The sequence below is a fragment of the Pongo pygmaeus genome, chromosome 8 (genome assembly GCF_028885625.2).
Source record: "Pongo pygmaeus isolate AG05252 chromosome 8, NHGRI_mPonPyg2-v2.0_pri, whole genome shotgun sequence".
In the NCBI taxonomy this organism is placed as follows: domain Eukaryota; kingdom Metazoa; phylum Chordata; class Mammalia; order Primates; family Hominidae; genus Pongo; species Pongo pygmaeus.
This window is the reverse complement of record NC_072381.2, coordinates 52,049,519-52,063,425: the sequence shown is the minus strand read 5'-3', so window position 1 is coordinate 52,063,425 and position 13,907 is coordinate 52,049,519. Positions and strand designations below refer to the sequence as shown.

General features: G+C 49.6%; 1 protein-coding gene across 3 annotated transcripts; it reads right to left on the bottom strand.

Moving 5' to 3' along the window:
* Positions 1–480: 480 nt before the first annotated feature.
* On the bottom strand, positions 481–6,914 carry LOC129006539 (neuropeptide Y receptor type 4-2). Of its 3 annotated transcripts, XM_054436264.1 has the most exons (3): positions 5,072–5,351; positions 3,113–3,268; positions 481–2,076 (listed from the first exon to the last, which is right to left on the bottom strand). In XM_054436264.1, exon 3 carries the CDS (start codon positions 2,015–2,017, stop codon positions 890–892), a length of 1,128 nt encoding a protein of 375 aa, XP_054292239.1. In that variant the 5' UTR covers positions 2,018–2,076; positions 3,113–3,268; positions 5,072–5,351; the 3' UTR covers positions 481–889. The 3 variants fall into 3 exon arrangements, with proteins under 3 accessions (XP_054292239.1, XP_054292241.1, XP_054292240.1); XM_054436266.1 differs by lacking the exon at positions 3,113–3,268; XM_054436265.1 differs by lacking the exons at positions 3,113–3,268; positions 5,072–5,351 and adding an exon at positions 6,640–6,914 and having other exon boundaries at positions 628–2,076.
* Positions 6,915–13,907: the final 6,993 nt, after the last annotated feature.

Sequence of the window (13,907 nt, the reverse complement as noted above, 5' to 3'; positions counted from 1 at the left end):
GAAGGGCAGGCAGGAGACTATAGCTGCAGCAGCCTGAGCCCTGGCCCCCTTCCCATGCTGGACTCCTGACCAGCACCAAACATTCAGCAGTGAGTGGCACCTTTACCATCAACCCACCATGGAAAACTTCCCTGGAGCTCTCTCCTTGTGCCAGGGCCTGTCCATGGCATGTAAGACACAAGCCCCATGTTGATATGGATTTCACCTGCAAGGCGCTCACCATCTCATCGAGGAGAGGAACTTGTAGGCTGATTTCCATGTAAGGTGGAAGACACAGTGATAGAGAAAAGGGATGAAGTAGGAAGTGAGTCCCGGAATTCCTGCTGCAGAGGGCTGTAAGCCAAGACTACTGCATCTATTCTCTTCAGCTGGATGCGCTAATGATTTAACAGTAATCCCACTGCTTTGCATCCACAGAATTCTTTACTTCTGAAGCGCCTCCACACACCATATCTCACAGAGGTGAGGAGTTGACCAAGGTCTAGAGCTCTGACTCCAAGTGCTCCTTCCCTCACCCCACAGTGGCCCCATGGTCTCACTGGTGGAGGTGAAATCCCTGGGTTCCCAGGCCAGGCATCTGTTGCTGTGTCACCAGAATGAACCCTGCCTGCTGCCAGCAGACATCTCCGGCTCTGGCATCTTTCAGCTCAAGCTGCAAGGCTTACTGTGACCTCTGGAATCTGTGCTCAGAATTCTCCCAGGAACAAACAGCTAACATATCAAAATGCCAGTCTTCACGATGCAAATGGATGCAAAAACAGCTCTTGCCAGCCTATCTGGACCCCAGAAAGCCAGGAATGCTGGGGTGCCACCCCAGCTTGCAGTGTGCCCACTTAGCTAAGTGAAAGAGCCTGACAAGGGACATGGCAGGGAGAAGCCCTAGACCTCGTTAAATGGGATTGGACCTGCCACTTAGCCTCAGGGACCCTTTGGAGACTTCCATATGTACTGTGGACAGGGGCAGATGCTCCGACTCCTCCAGGGGGGCGCTCTGCTGGCAAGTCAGCACCAGGGCCTTGATCTCCTTCTTGAAGTTGGTGTTGAGAAAGCCGTAGATGAATGGGTTGACGCAGGTGGAGGCCATGGCAAGCAAGTGGCACACCAAGAAGATGAGGTTCCCATGGCAGATGGGGATGGCCTCATGGTGCCAGTCTTCCAGGCTGTTGAACACATGCAGAGGCAGCCAGAGCACGGCAAAGGCCACCACCATCACCACCAGCACCACATTGACCTGCTTCATGTGCCCAGCTCGCAAGCTGTAGGTGCCCTTGTGAAACACACGCCCCTGCCTCTGCAGGCGCCGGTAGATGCGTGCATAACAGACCAGGATGAAGCCCAGTGGGAGGCAGTACTGGAAGAGGAGCAGGAAGGTGGTGTAGATGGTGCGGTGGTGAGCCAGTGGCCAGGATTCGGTACAGACCACCTTATCTGCCAGGAACTCCAGAGCCTTGGAGTGGTTCTTGTGGAAGACATTCTCCAGGATGCTGTTGGCCAGAAAGGGCAGGGAGAGGACACAGGCAATGACCCAGATGAGCACAATCCCCAGGTAGGCCTGTGAGATGCTGGGCTTCCAGCCTGTTGGGTTGATGATGAGCTGATGCCTCTCCAGGGCCACGAGGACAAGCGAGAGGATGGAGACTGTCACCGACATGCACTGGATGAAGGCCGACATCTTGCAGAGGGTCTCTCCAAAGATCCAGTAGTCCATGATGGTGTAGACGGCAGTCAGCGGCTGGCACAGGAGGCACATGAGGAAGTCAGAGAAGGCCAGGTTGGCGATAAGCAGGTTGGTCACATTGGCTTTCTCCTTCTGCCTCACAGTCACACACATCAGGCAGAGGTTACCCAGGACCCCCACAACAGTCTCAATGCTGTAGGAAGTGACGATGAAGACCATCATGTCCACGGAATCCTGGCAATGGTCAGAGAAGTTGTATGGGATGCCCAGGGGTTTGCTTCTGTTTTCACCTTGTGGAGGTTTTGGGAGCAGCAAGGCCAGGAGGTGAGAGGTGTTCATGGTGGATGTGAAAAGATTCCAGGACTCTTGAACTAAGTGATACACTTGAGGGATGATGCCTACAAGGCAAACAGAAAAACAATACTCAGGGAACATGCCCAGGGTAGAATCCAGGGAGGAGCAGGGCCGGGTAGAAAGGCTCTCAGCTGCTTCCAACCCAAGGCTGGTATCTGGAGGGGCTATTACCTATGGCTCATGGGGAGACATTGGCATCCAATGATTGCTACCTTGTTAGACGCACTTGTTGAATGCTGGGTACTGTGCTCAGCACTTTCGTCTCTTAGCTAGTTTATTCCTAGAGGTAGATATTATCAATCCATTTCATAGATGAGGAATCTAAGACCCTGAGATGGAAAGCAACTTGCCCATAGTCACACTGCTAATTAGTAACAGAGCCCAGTTACAAACTCAGGTCATCTAATGCCAGAACTTGTTCTACTAATTCCCTCCAGCCCCAGGATGCGGCTGTTCTGATGATAAAGAAGTTGGAGTGCTGCATGCAGAGTTTAGTGACGGAATTGTTCGGGGAGCGTGCGTAGAATGCCCCTTGTCACATTTTATCTGAATGGAGATAGCAATAAATGCCACTCTGCACAGGATTGCTTGTGTCCTTCCACGGCACCCCATTCCCTTCAAAGTTAGAGCTAAAGCCTCAGGGATCCACACTCAGTGCACCCTCCTGGTCTCAGCCCCTCCCTGCCCTGCTAGCCTTGTTTTTTAGGTGATACCTGGCAAAGTTGAAGACTGCCCAGTATGCAAAGCCTGGCTCATCAGCACACCAGCTTCTTCCTACCACCCACCACGTGCACACACATACCTGGCCAAAGTCACAGGTGCCCAGCGCCCTCCCCAGAACCCACTCCACGACTATGTTCAAGTCACTTGATGCAGTGTGCAGCTCACAAGCACACCAGACTGTTCCACATCTCTATGCCCTGGTACAGGCTGTCCCTTCCCCGAGGACCTCCTCAGCACAACTGACGCCCTGCCAAGACTGAGCTGGAATTTAGACTCCAGAGTTCTCCCGTGGTAGTGCCAATGATGGATGTTTTGCATGGGAAGCACCATACCACTACATACATCATTGTGACTCACCTCTCAGATTCTCTAGTTATTATTAATCCCACAGGGTTGCAGTTCTCAACCTTCAGTAAACATCAGAATCATTCTAGAAGCAGGTTGAAAGTGCAGATCCCAGGGCCCTTCCACCAGGAAATGTAGTTAAGTGAGTCCAGGATGGGGGCCAGGAATCTGTATTTAACAAGTAGACTATGTGATTCTGATGCACATGGCCCTTGGACCCCATCTTGTAAAACACTATAGCAGAAAACCATATTTGAGATATTCTTTAAGTCTCATATAATGGCCATATGTATTTTTGAACATACATTTTCTTTTCATGATCAATTGCTATGTTAAGGCAGTTTTTGCAGAGTACAAGGCCAAAATCAACCAGAGCTCAGTAAACTCTATTTGTCGGCTGTCATGAATGTCACTCACTGTGCATCTGATCTACTTATAAAGATGAGTCTCTGAGGTCAGGACTTTAACACCTGCCTGGCCAACATAGTGAAACCCCGTCTCCACTGAAAATACAAAAATTAGCCAAATGTGGTGGTGCATGCCTGTAGTCCCAGCTATATGGGAGGCTGAAGCAGGAGAATCACTTGAACCTGGGAGGCAGAGGTTGCAGTCAGCAGGGAGTGCACCACTGCACTCCAGCCTGGGCAACAGAGAGAGACTCAAAAAAAAAAAAAAAAAAGAGTCTCATTTGCTCATTTAAAAGATCAAGCTGTGAATTCACCTGATAGTTTACAGTCTGGTTATTTAGGAACCAGATCTCGAAGGCAGGAAGATTTCTCCGGCACTATGGTCTTCTGGCAAAAAGGGCCATTTGGGGCTGAACATGACAAAATAAACTATTCCAGAGCCAAACACAGGGCCCAATATAAGATAAAGAGCAGTCCCAGCTGCATGAACCTGTGGCAGAGACACTGCACTCAGAAGCAGCAAATGGGCCAGAACCCAGGGCTCTGGGTGACCATCAGCAGGGCTTGGCCAGTAGTTTGGAGAAACACCATTCATCCCAAACCAACCGCCTAAAGCAGGATCAGAGTGGAAGGACTGGGCTGGGAGGGCTCCAGAAAATGCTCACTGCTTCATTCACCCACTCAATAAGTGTGTGTCAAGCCCTGGGCTAGAAACAAGGGCTGCAAAGATGACTTATACAGTCATGGCCCTCCCAGAACAGAGGGGCTGACCAGCACGAATGCAGACAGAACTCATTGCCATTGCCAACACCAATATGAAAGAGAGGCCTGTGAGTTGAGAGATCAGAGGAGCAGGGAGCAGGGAGACGAGAGAAGAGGTGGCAATGGTACAGGGCTCAAAGGCTGAAGAGGAGTCAACCAGCCAAAGGGACAGGGAGAAGAGGGAACTCGAAGTGCAAGGAACAGAATGTGCAAAGGCACAGAGGCAGGAAGGAGCCAAGCCTGCTGGGAAAAGTAAGCAGAATAACAGGTTCCAGGGTGGCAGATGATGAAGCTCGAGTGGTGGGCCAGACCAGCAAGGCCAGGTCCATTCCAGTAAGATCACTTGGATATAGAAAGTGGATTGGCGGAGAGGGCCAAGACAGGAAGAGGAGGAGCACTGAAAAGGTGGTGTTGGGCACCTACCTGGGGCTGCTGGGCTTGGGGTACACTGACCAGTGAGGACCAAGGGACCTCAAGTCCCTCAGGCACACACAAGGGGGTGGCGAGTGTAGGAGGGGGAGGGTAGATTATTACACAAGGTCAGTAAAATGGTGTCTCTGCATTTTGTCCCCAGGCAGTTCTCCAGTTGCAAAAACTAGAACCAGCTGCAAGCCCCAACAGGGACCCCTTGCAGCCTGCCTTCCCAGTCAATCAGAGGAAAATTAATGAATCATACACACAATGCTAATCTCCCAGTGGGGTTAGAATAGGGAAGGCCCTTTGCTTTGTCTCCTGCAATCTCAGCAAAAGCTGCTATATCCTAATGCCCATAGCGCCCCGAGGCCTCAGATGCACCCCTTACCTCCTTGGCTCGCAGCTTACAGGGTGCGGATGGGGCCGCCCATGTCTCAGGTGAGGAGACTGAGGTCCACAGTGGGGGCAGGATGCTCCCCAGATCCAGTGTGACGCTCTGCGCCCCGGGCCAAGGGCAGGCAGGGCGCCCGGTTTCCCGGAGGGTTCGTACGGGGGCCCACTTGGCCCCGCCCCCGACCGCACTCCTGTGCCCAGGAGGCACCAGGCGCGGGGCAGAGCCGCGCCTGCTTCACCTGCTCCCGCTGCTCCGATGCTGCCTGCGTGCGGAGCGGCTGCTACGCTCCCGCCTGCGCCCGCCCAGCCTGCCCCTTGCGCCCGCCCACGAGAGCGCTCCAGCCGCCTGCCGGCCCCGGGACCCCAGCACTCGCCCTGGGGAGCCGCATCTTGAGCCCCCAAGGCCTCCCCGGAGCTGCAGCCCTGCCAGCGTGTGTCTGTCACGCCCACCTCAACCCTGGATACAGGCAGACTGGAGCTGCGCTGTCTTTCTCTCTTTCTTTCTCTCTCTCCCCCGCTCCCCCCTACCTCCCTTTCTTTCTCTTTCTCTAGGAGTGTCTCTCTCTCTGTCTAGGGGTGTGTGCATCTGCCTGTCTCTCTCTCTCTCTGCCTCAGTTTCCTCATCCATGAAATGGGTATAAAAAGACCTGCCTTTCATAAGTTCGTTCAGAAACATTACTTGCAGACCTCCTATGAGCCTGGCTCTCCTGCTGGGCACCAGAGCTGGACAAGACAGGCTCCCTGTCCTTGGTTCCTTCTGGAGCTCTCAGCCCTGGGGGAGAAGACAGACAGAGTACAAGGAAAGAAGGAAATAAATTATTACAGAGAGTGAGATGCTGTGAGCGAATGGGTTCGATAGGCCAGATGGATGGCACAGCCACTGCAAAAGCCCTGAGGCTGGGAGCATTCAGCCCCTGGAGACCAGGGGAGGGCAGTGTGGCTGAGAATGTCAGCCAGGGTGAGGGAAGGAGATGGGCATCCAGGGTGTGAGTGAAAACTCAGGGTAGGCCCTGGAAGTGGAGTGTCTTATCTCAGGCAGTCCCAAGGTTGTGGCGATGAGAATTCAATGAGAATGGTCACTTTCTCCTCTGGAGCTGAGATGCACACAACTTGGCTGTAATGGAACAGCTTTGCTTACAAGGCCTGCTCCTGTTTTGAATACACTAGCTTATAATTCCCTGTCCCCACCCCCACACGGCAAAGTCACATGTGTGCTTAGAGGACCTCCTGAGAGTAACAGATCTGCTTCAAGAGCACCTCCTAAACACTGGACATACACACCTGTCCAGTGAACCTCCTGTGGCTCCCCATGGAAATGTCCCCATGAAGTCATGGCAGTGGTCCCTCTAGAATGGCAGCTGCCGTTTGTAGTGCATAGACTCTGCAGACACTACCTTAGTTAATCATCACAACAGCTCTGAGAGGTGGGCATTTTTATTCCCATCGTTCTGATGAAGCAAAGTGACACTCAGTGGTTGAGCAACTTGCCCGAAGTCACTCAGCTAAGAAACAGCCAGATCCAGGATGCGAACCCATCTGCCAAGCACCCAGGCCTCTGCTCACTGTCGCTGTAGACTGGCACCTGTCATCTCTTCTTTCCGGACCATGCTCCTTCCTGTCCTGACTACCTGGAAAGCTGCTGCTCCTCCATTGCACCCCAGCTCCAATGTCCCCACTGCCATGACAAATTCCTGCCACCCTCCCATGCTCTGCTGCAGAGGCAGATGTAGCAGCTAGTTGGTTGTCTGCCTGAGCACCTTTGTCTCCCCACTCCCCTATGTCTAGGTCACAGCTCTTGTCTCTGCCTCCAGATCCCAGCACAAGCCCACACACAGCATCTGACAAAGAAAGAAAGGAAGGAAGGAAGAAAGGGAGGGAGGGATGGAGGGAGGGAGGGAAGGAGGACATTTAAGGAGACCTCATTGTAATGGTAGCTTCCAGACGTGTAAAATCAGAGAACATTGCTTGACCAGAAACTGCTCAACTCCAGCTGGGAGCTCTATGGACACCTGTCCTCTGTGCACGCAAGAACTCAGCCACTGTCACCTCCTTCTTGCAGGGCAGCTGTGTGGGGTCTGGATTTGCTGGTAAGCCCTTGGAGGCAAGCTTCCACATAGACACATTTGAGAACTACTGCCCAAGGCGTGCAGCCTGAGCCCTAGCTCTTGTGGGTCAGAGAACAGCAAAAGAGCTGAAATGGTGGTAAAAGCAGCCAACAGCTCCCATGCCAGGCAGGAGCATGTGAACCTGCCCTTAGTCCATCCTCATGCCTAACTGGTGTGGTGTGATCATCCCATCACACAGGCGAGAAAACTGAGCCTCGAAGAAGTAGAGTGTCTTGTCTCAGCCAGCCAACTTGTAGATGGTAGGGCTGGACTTTCAATCCAAAGTCCAAACTCTTCCTTCAGGACCGTAATGCCCAGGAGAGGGGTAGGTAGCTCTTCCTAGCAGACATTTCAGGTTAAACCAATACTCCCAGAGCTGGCTGCCAGACCCTTTGCCTCTGCTAGGGAAAGGAGACAGCACCCCCTGGAGGCAGCAGAGCCCTGCACCAATCATAGCCAGAGCACTTGAAGCTCCTCAAGAAAGCAGTCTATCAGAAAGAACTGGGAGCTGCTGTTCTTCCCCCTTGCTAGAGTCCAGGGTCCGGAGCACAGCCTGAGAGGCTCTGCCAGTCAGCCAGGCTGCATTCTGCCATCTCTGGGGAAGGGGCTGGGTAGGATTTTCCTTCTGCCATAAAAGTGGCTGGCTGGTGTGACCTGCTGGAGACTGATTCTCCTAAATAGCTTAGTGACAGGTTCCCTTCCCACCCCATCAGGAATGTTCCTCATGAATCACCCGGAAGTCAAACAGGCGCACGACTCCCTCAGGTGTGTGCAGCGCTCCACATGACCTCTCTGAACCTCAGTCCACTGCATGCTCACTATTCCCCCTGGTCCTAAGAGGAAGCTGAAGATCAGTTAGTCAGGGGATGGATAGACCCCAGCCACCCTCCTTACTGTACATTTGCTGGGATTTGGAATCAGGCCCATTCACAGTTGCTTACACCACATTGAGAGTCAGTGTGGCGACTGGTCACAAGCCGGGCACAGAAGCCGTCTCGCATTGCCCCAGATTCTCATCTGCAAAGCGGAGCTAATAACGAAGTTTGCCTCGGAAGCTGTTGTGGCAAGAAATGAGTTGAGATGAGAATGGCTCTCCACACATTTATGGGCGGGAAACACCCTGCAGAGCTGTGGCTATTAGCATTCCTGTGTCCTGCATGCCTGCCCACCTCCCTGAGCCTCTGCCCAATTCTAGCTGGAAACCTCTCCAAACCCACATCACGACCCATACATCTCACCTGGACAGTCCTAAGAGGCCCTGGAAGCTCAGCCATGGTGAGCACCTCCTAGACACTGGACAGACATACACAACTCTCCAGTGAAACCTCCTGTGGCTCCCCTTGGAAATGTCCCCATGGAGCCATGGCAGTGGTCCCTGTAGGATGGGTCCCTCTGAAATCAACCTGACTCTATTCCTCTTTCAGCCCTTCTAGTGCTGCCTCCCCCAGACTCATTCTGCATGTAAACTCTTCATTTTCAGGGAGTATGGTTGAGTTTCTCAGATCCAGGCTTGTGTAGATGTTGCTTCCACGGCCTGAACTCATCAAGCTCTCCATTCTCAGAGACCCATCCCATATACACAGCTCCCTGAGAAATGTCCTTGGCCATCCCTGCCCCCAACCTGTGCATTCTGAAGGGCAGCTGCCAAGCATGGTCCACTCACATATAGCTCCCGGAAGCTGTCCTACTTTTTTCATGGAAGGCTATAGCAGAGGGAAGCCACATCAGCTATCCGGGGAAACCAGTTTATTTTCTGGTACTTATAACAGAGAACCAAAGATCCTCACACATTTAGAAAATCAACAGCACAAAGGAGATAGGTCAAGATGAATAAACAAAATAACTGACCCCAAAAGAAGCTGAAATAACTTAGGGAATAGAAAATAACTTTAAGAGATCAAAAACTTCCTTTAATGCCTAAATTAGAGAAATTACTGAATCCATATAACAAGAGCAGATTGCCATGAAATAAGAGAGACCAAGACAGCAAGAAAGAATCCTTGAAAACTAAGCATGACTACTGAAATGTGAAAACACATGATTAGAAGCGATGGGAGAACCAGCTAAGGAAATATCCCGTAACATAGAGCAAAAACACAAAAAGATGGAAAACTTCAGAGCTAAAATAAGAGACATGGATGATTAACACTAATGACCCATCATCCAATTACTAAAATTTCCAGGAAGGAAAAATCAAGACAATGAAAGGCAGCATATCAGTCATAGTCTGCACAGGACACATACTTCACCCCCAGATTGTCAAACAAAGGGACTTTAATAAAAAGGTAACTTACAGAGGTATGGGAAGGGTTAAAGGAAAAAAACAAGAAATGGTGAGGCGCCCAGAGACTGGCAGAAGACAGAAGCAATTACCACCCTACAGCTAAAAGAATAAAAGGAGAAAACCACGTTACCACAGCCAGAGGACTGCAGAGGAAGGGCCCCCAGTGGGAGCTTCTGTAGTGTGGAGGCATGCCACCACCTCCAGACAGCATCGAAGCAAGGGGAAGTAGAAAAGAATTATACCAACCTCTCTCTCCTTCCACTTCCAGTCTCCTGTCGGTCCCTCCCATTGACCAAACCCAGCTGGAGCCCTGCCAGCAAAGGAGCCATCAGCTTCCCCTGACACAGGGAAGAGCAGAGAACCACAGTAGAGAATGCATCTGGGTGGGGTGTGAGCAAAATAGTCGACACATAGAATCATCAATAGCAAGAGTATTCCAGAGCTACAGATTAAAAGGAAGCCCGGGGAACTGCTCCACACCTAGACAGGTACTGCAAAATTTCAAAACACCAAAAAAAAAAAAAAAGAAGATTCTAAAATGTTCCATGGGTGGGAGCAGGAAGAGAAAGGTTGCCTACAAAGAAAAGGAGAGACAGAGACCATTCTTAGTCTTGTCAACAACATAGGATGGTGGAAGACTATGAAAAGATGGAGCCATATTTTTAGGACTCCTGGAAGTATATTTTGAACCTAAAACGCTCATCTCAGCCATAATATCAAGTGTAAGGGTAGAATAAGGATATTTCTAAACTTGCAAGCTTACATTTCCTGAATCCTTTCTGAGAGAGTCCATTAAGAAAGTGTATTAGTCCATTTTCACACTGCTATAAAGAACTACCTAAGACTGGGTAATGTATAAACAAAACAGGTTTAATTGACTCGCAGTTCCACATGTCCGGGGAGGCCTCAGAAAACTTACAACCATGGCAGAAGGGAAAGGAAGGTACATCTTACATGGTGGCAGGAGAGAGGCTGGGGACTGCCAAACACTTTTAAACCATCAGATCTCATGGAAACTTACCATCATGAGAACAGCATGAGGTAAACTGCCCCCATAATCCAATTACCTCCCACCAGGTACCTCCCTCGGCATGTGGAGATGACAATTAGAGACGAGATTTGGGTGGGGACACAGAGCCAAACCATATTAGAAGGCACTTCAGCACAACTGGTATAAAATCAAGCAAGGAGAGATGAGGTCAAAGAAATGGTTGAACTGACCCAGGAGCCTGGGATTTTCTTTCCCTACCCAAGTAGTAAACCCGCATTACTGTATTTCTAGGGGAATTACAGGGATCGGTGCCACGATTGAAGACTTGAAAGATGCAGGGACAGGGATGCCTGCCACATTTCTGCCCACTTGGCTCACCTCTTTAGCTCTTTAGCCTGTGCAGGAAGTTGCTGAATCTTGGAGAATGACTGTTATGTCGTCATAAATTTAATCAGGCAGTAACTCCAATTTTAGCTGCTTTTCTAAATGCAACATAGAACAACTTAACCACTCTTAGCACTTAGTATGTAGCTATTGACTCAGCTTGTGTTTTCTCCCCATTTATATCAGTAAGAACCAGCAGAAGTTTGCTTTCACCTGGCAATGGTAGAAGTACAAAGTCAGTGTCTCCTCCCAGATCATGTTCATTTTCCAGCTTTCTGTTATAGTGTGGTCTACAGAGACCTTGATCTTCTGAACATCCCACAGATCCACAGATGGTATGCTGGTGCACTACACTGGTAGCACATGCTGATTGAACTGATGAGCAGGGAGAATAAACCAGATGCCTTCATAAGATGCATGCAGCACATGGGCGTGGGTGGGGCAGTAGCCATCATAGCCCAGGCAGTCTAAGCTGAGCACACTGGATATGTACCAGATGGCACCCATCTGGCGTGGGGGAGCCTGGCATGGCATGTCAGAGCCAGAATAGGACAAAGAGTGGCCATGCAGGGAGGCAGGGGCACGGTGGCCTAGCACAGGGTGTTAGAGTCCAAGTACTGTCAAATGAAAGTCCACATGGCAGAAGGAGACAACCAAGTGTGGATGCCAGAGCCACGCAGAATGAGTGGAGGGGCGGAGTTCTGCTATGGAAGATTGGGTACATGCAGGGGGACCAACTGAGCAAGGCTGGGAGCCAGTTTTTTCACTCATGGAGAAGGCAGTCATGAATATAGAAGGAGGGAAACCCAGAATAAGCCCTGTGGTTGTGATTAAAATTGAAAGTATTGAAGTGAGCTCATGGTTTTCTATATAGAGAGATAAATATTGATCTAATAGTGTGTGTGCATATATATCCTTGCTCTGTCCACTGAGAGAGTCTGGGAGCAGTGATACCCCAATAGCAATGAACACTCCTAGCACTCATATATTGACTTCTAAATGCCATTCTCCATTAAAAGAATCCAAGGCTCCTTTGGAAAATAGCTGATTCCAGGGCGAGGGCTGGGAAAGCCCAAGATAAACCTGAAAGATCTTGGGAGCTAGAAAGTAATGAAGTACTCTAAGAATGATGGGTGCAGGCCGGAAAAGCCCAGAACCTGGCTTGAAGGGGCCCCTGATGGCCAAATCTTGGACCATGTGAGCATCAAAGTAAATAATAATGATGATGGATAATAACCTACTGAATAAAATAAAAATTTGAGTCCATTTCAATATAAGTAAATGATGGAGTAAAGTGACAGTTTGATGAGGAATGGAATATATTCATGGTTTCAGTGTGCCTCACCACAAAATACTTGTTTATTACAAAGAGAAGAGTCACCTTACAGTGGAGAAGGCTGGCAGTCACCTCTGTAATCAAATGATGACAGCGAACACCATCACTAATCCTAGAGTGAAATTACTCACCGCATGACAGGATGCAAGGAGAACACAGCACAGTTTCTGTGATCTTCCTGCTGAAGGTGCATGGAAGTGAATCCAACCCTGAAGAAGCATCAGCCTCAACCCAGGTGAGGGACACACTACAGAATAACTGGCCTGTCATCTGGAAACATAAGGACATGAAAGTCAAGGAAAGAAGGGAGAACCATTCCAGATTGAAGGAGACCAGAGACAGGAGAATGAAACCTGTGTATCTTGGGACAGCTGATGAAACTTCAGTGGAGCCTGCAGTTAAGGTGGTAGCAAGGTGTTCATGCAAATTGCCGGGATCATGCTCTCAAATGGCGCAGAAAAATTAATGTTCTTTATCCTCACATAACTTTTCTATAAGTTTAAGATGATTTAAATTATATTTTTAAAGGTGTCAAAAATTTTCTTCATCTTTACAGGATAAAACAGAAATAAAAATTGAAAGTGGTAACCTCTGGAAATAGAACTGGGGGAAAGAAGGAAAGAATATTAACGGAAGTTATCTGACCCATAGGATTTTAGGTCATTTTTTGCTTTGTTTCCTTTTTTAAATCTCTCTCTATTAAAAAAGAATGAATGATTACAACTTTATAAAGAAAAGTATCCATAAAACATATGTAATTAAATCCCATGGTACAATGGGCAAAGAAGCTTGACAACAACAATTCCAGCCTCAGTTTTGTCATCTGTAAAATGGAGCAAAGATGGGTTCAGGCTCATTACAAACTGGTGAGGGTTCAAATAATTAAGGGATAGGGATAGAACATCAAAGTCTTTTCAAAGCCACATAGAAGGGAGGTGTGAGGGAGGGTTCCTAGGACTTCAGAGTTGGAAGCCGATAAGGGCCTGGCCTTCCGAGAAGCATTCTAAGTAGGAATTCTGGCCAGCAGGGCTGCTGAAGTGGGCACACCTGCTGTAGGAGGCGTCTCCTTGGGCCCTGAGGGATCACCTGTTCTTTGTTTGCCTTTGCTTCTCTGCTGAGGCCATAAAGAGGCTGGGCTGTAAAATAACCTACTCTGGCCCCAGGAAAGAGATAAGAGATGTCAGCTGGGCAGCCAACACCTTCCCTGCCTCAAACAGCTGGCCCTGCCCTCCACACCCCCACCTCTTCTTCTCTCCGGGGTAAAGCTGGACTTCCCTACTGCCTCCTGCCTGCCCCTTCTCACCAATGCTGCCACCCTTGTTCTCCACTCTATTTCAAGGAAGTAGCCATCTGCCACTAAAACTTCATCCCATGGTCCAATCCATGACCTTGAATCCGACCAGCCCAGAACAGCATTTTCCCCCTTGATAGAGAATAAGAGAAAGACAAAGACAAAGGCACATTATCTCCCTAAAGGCCTATATTCCCTGTCTTCTGTGAACCAGTGAAATTATCAACCCACAGTGGGTCAGCTGCCCTTCTGTGGAGCACATCAGAGAAAAAATACCAACGCAGCCCTGGCTGCACACTTTGTGTCGACTCTCCCAATCCTTCTCCCTGCCTTCTGGAACTACAGAGATTCGTTCAGTCTACTGTCATTCAACTAATATTTTAAAGCAGTTCAGTAGACTGAATGTTACATGGACAATAGACTCAGTGTTACATAGACAC

What these genes read in the sequence shown, in the direction of transcription:
- LOC129006539 (XM_054436265.1), bottom strand. Translation starts at nt 2,017, where the DNA reads ATGAACACCTCTCACCTCCTGGCCTTGCTGCTCCCAAAACCTCCACAA.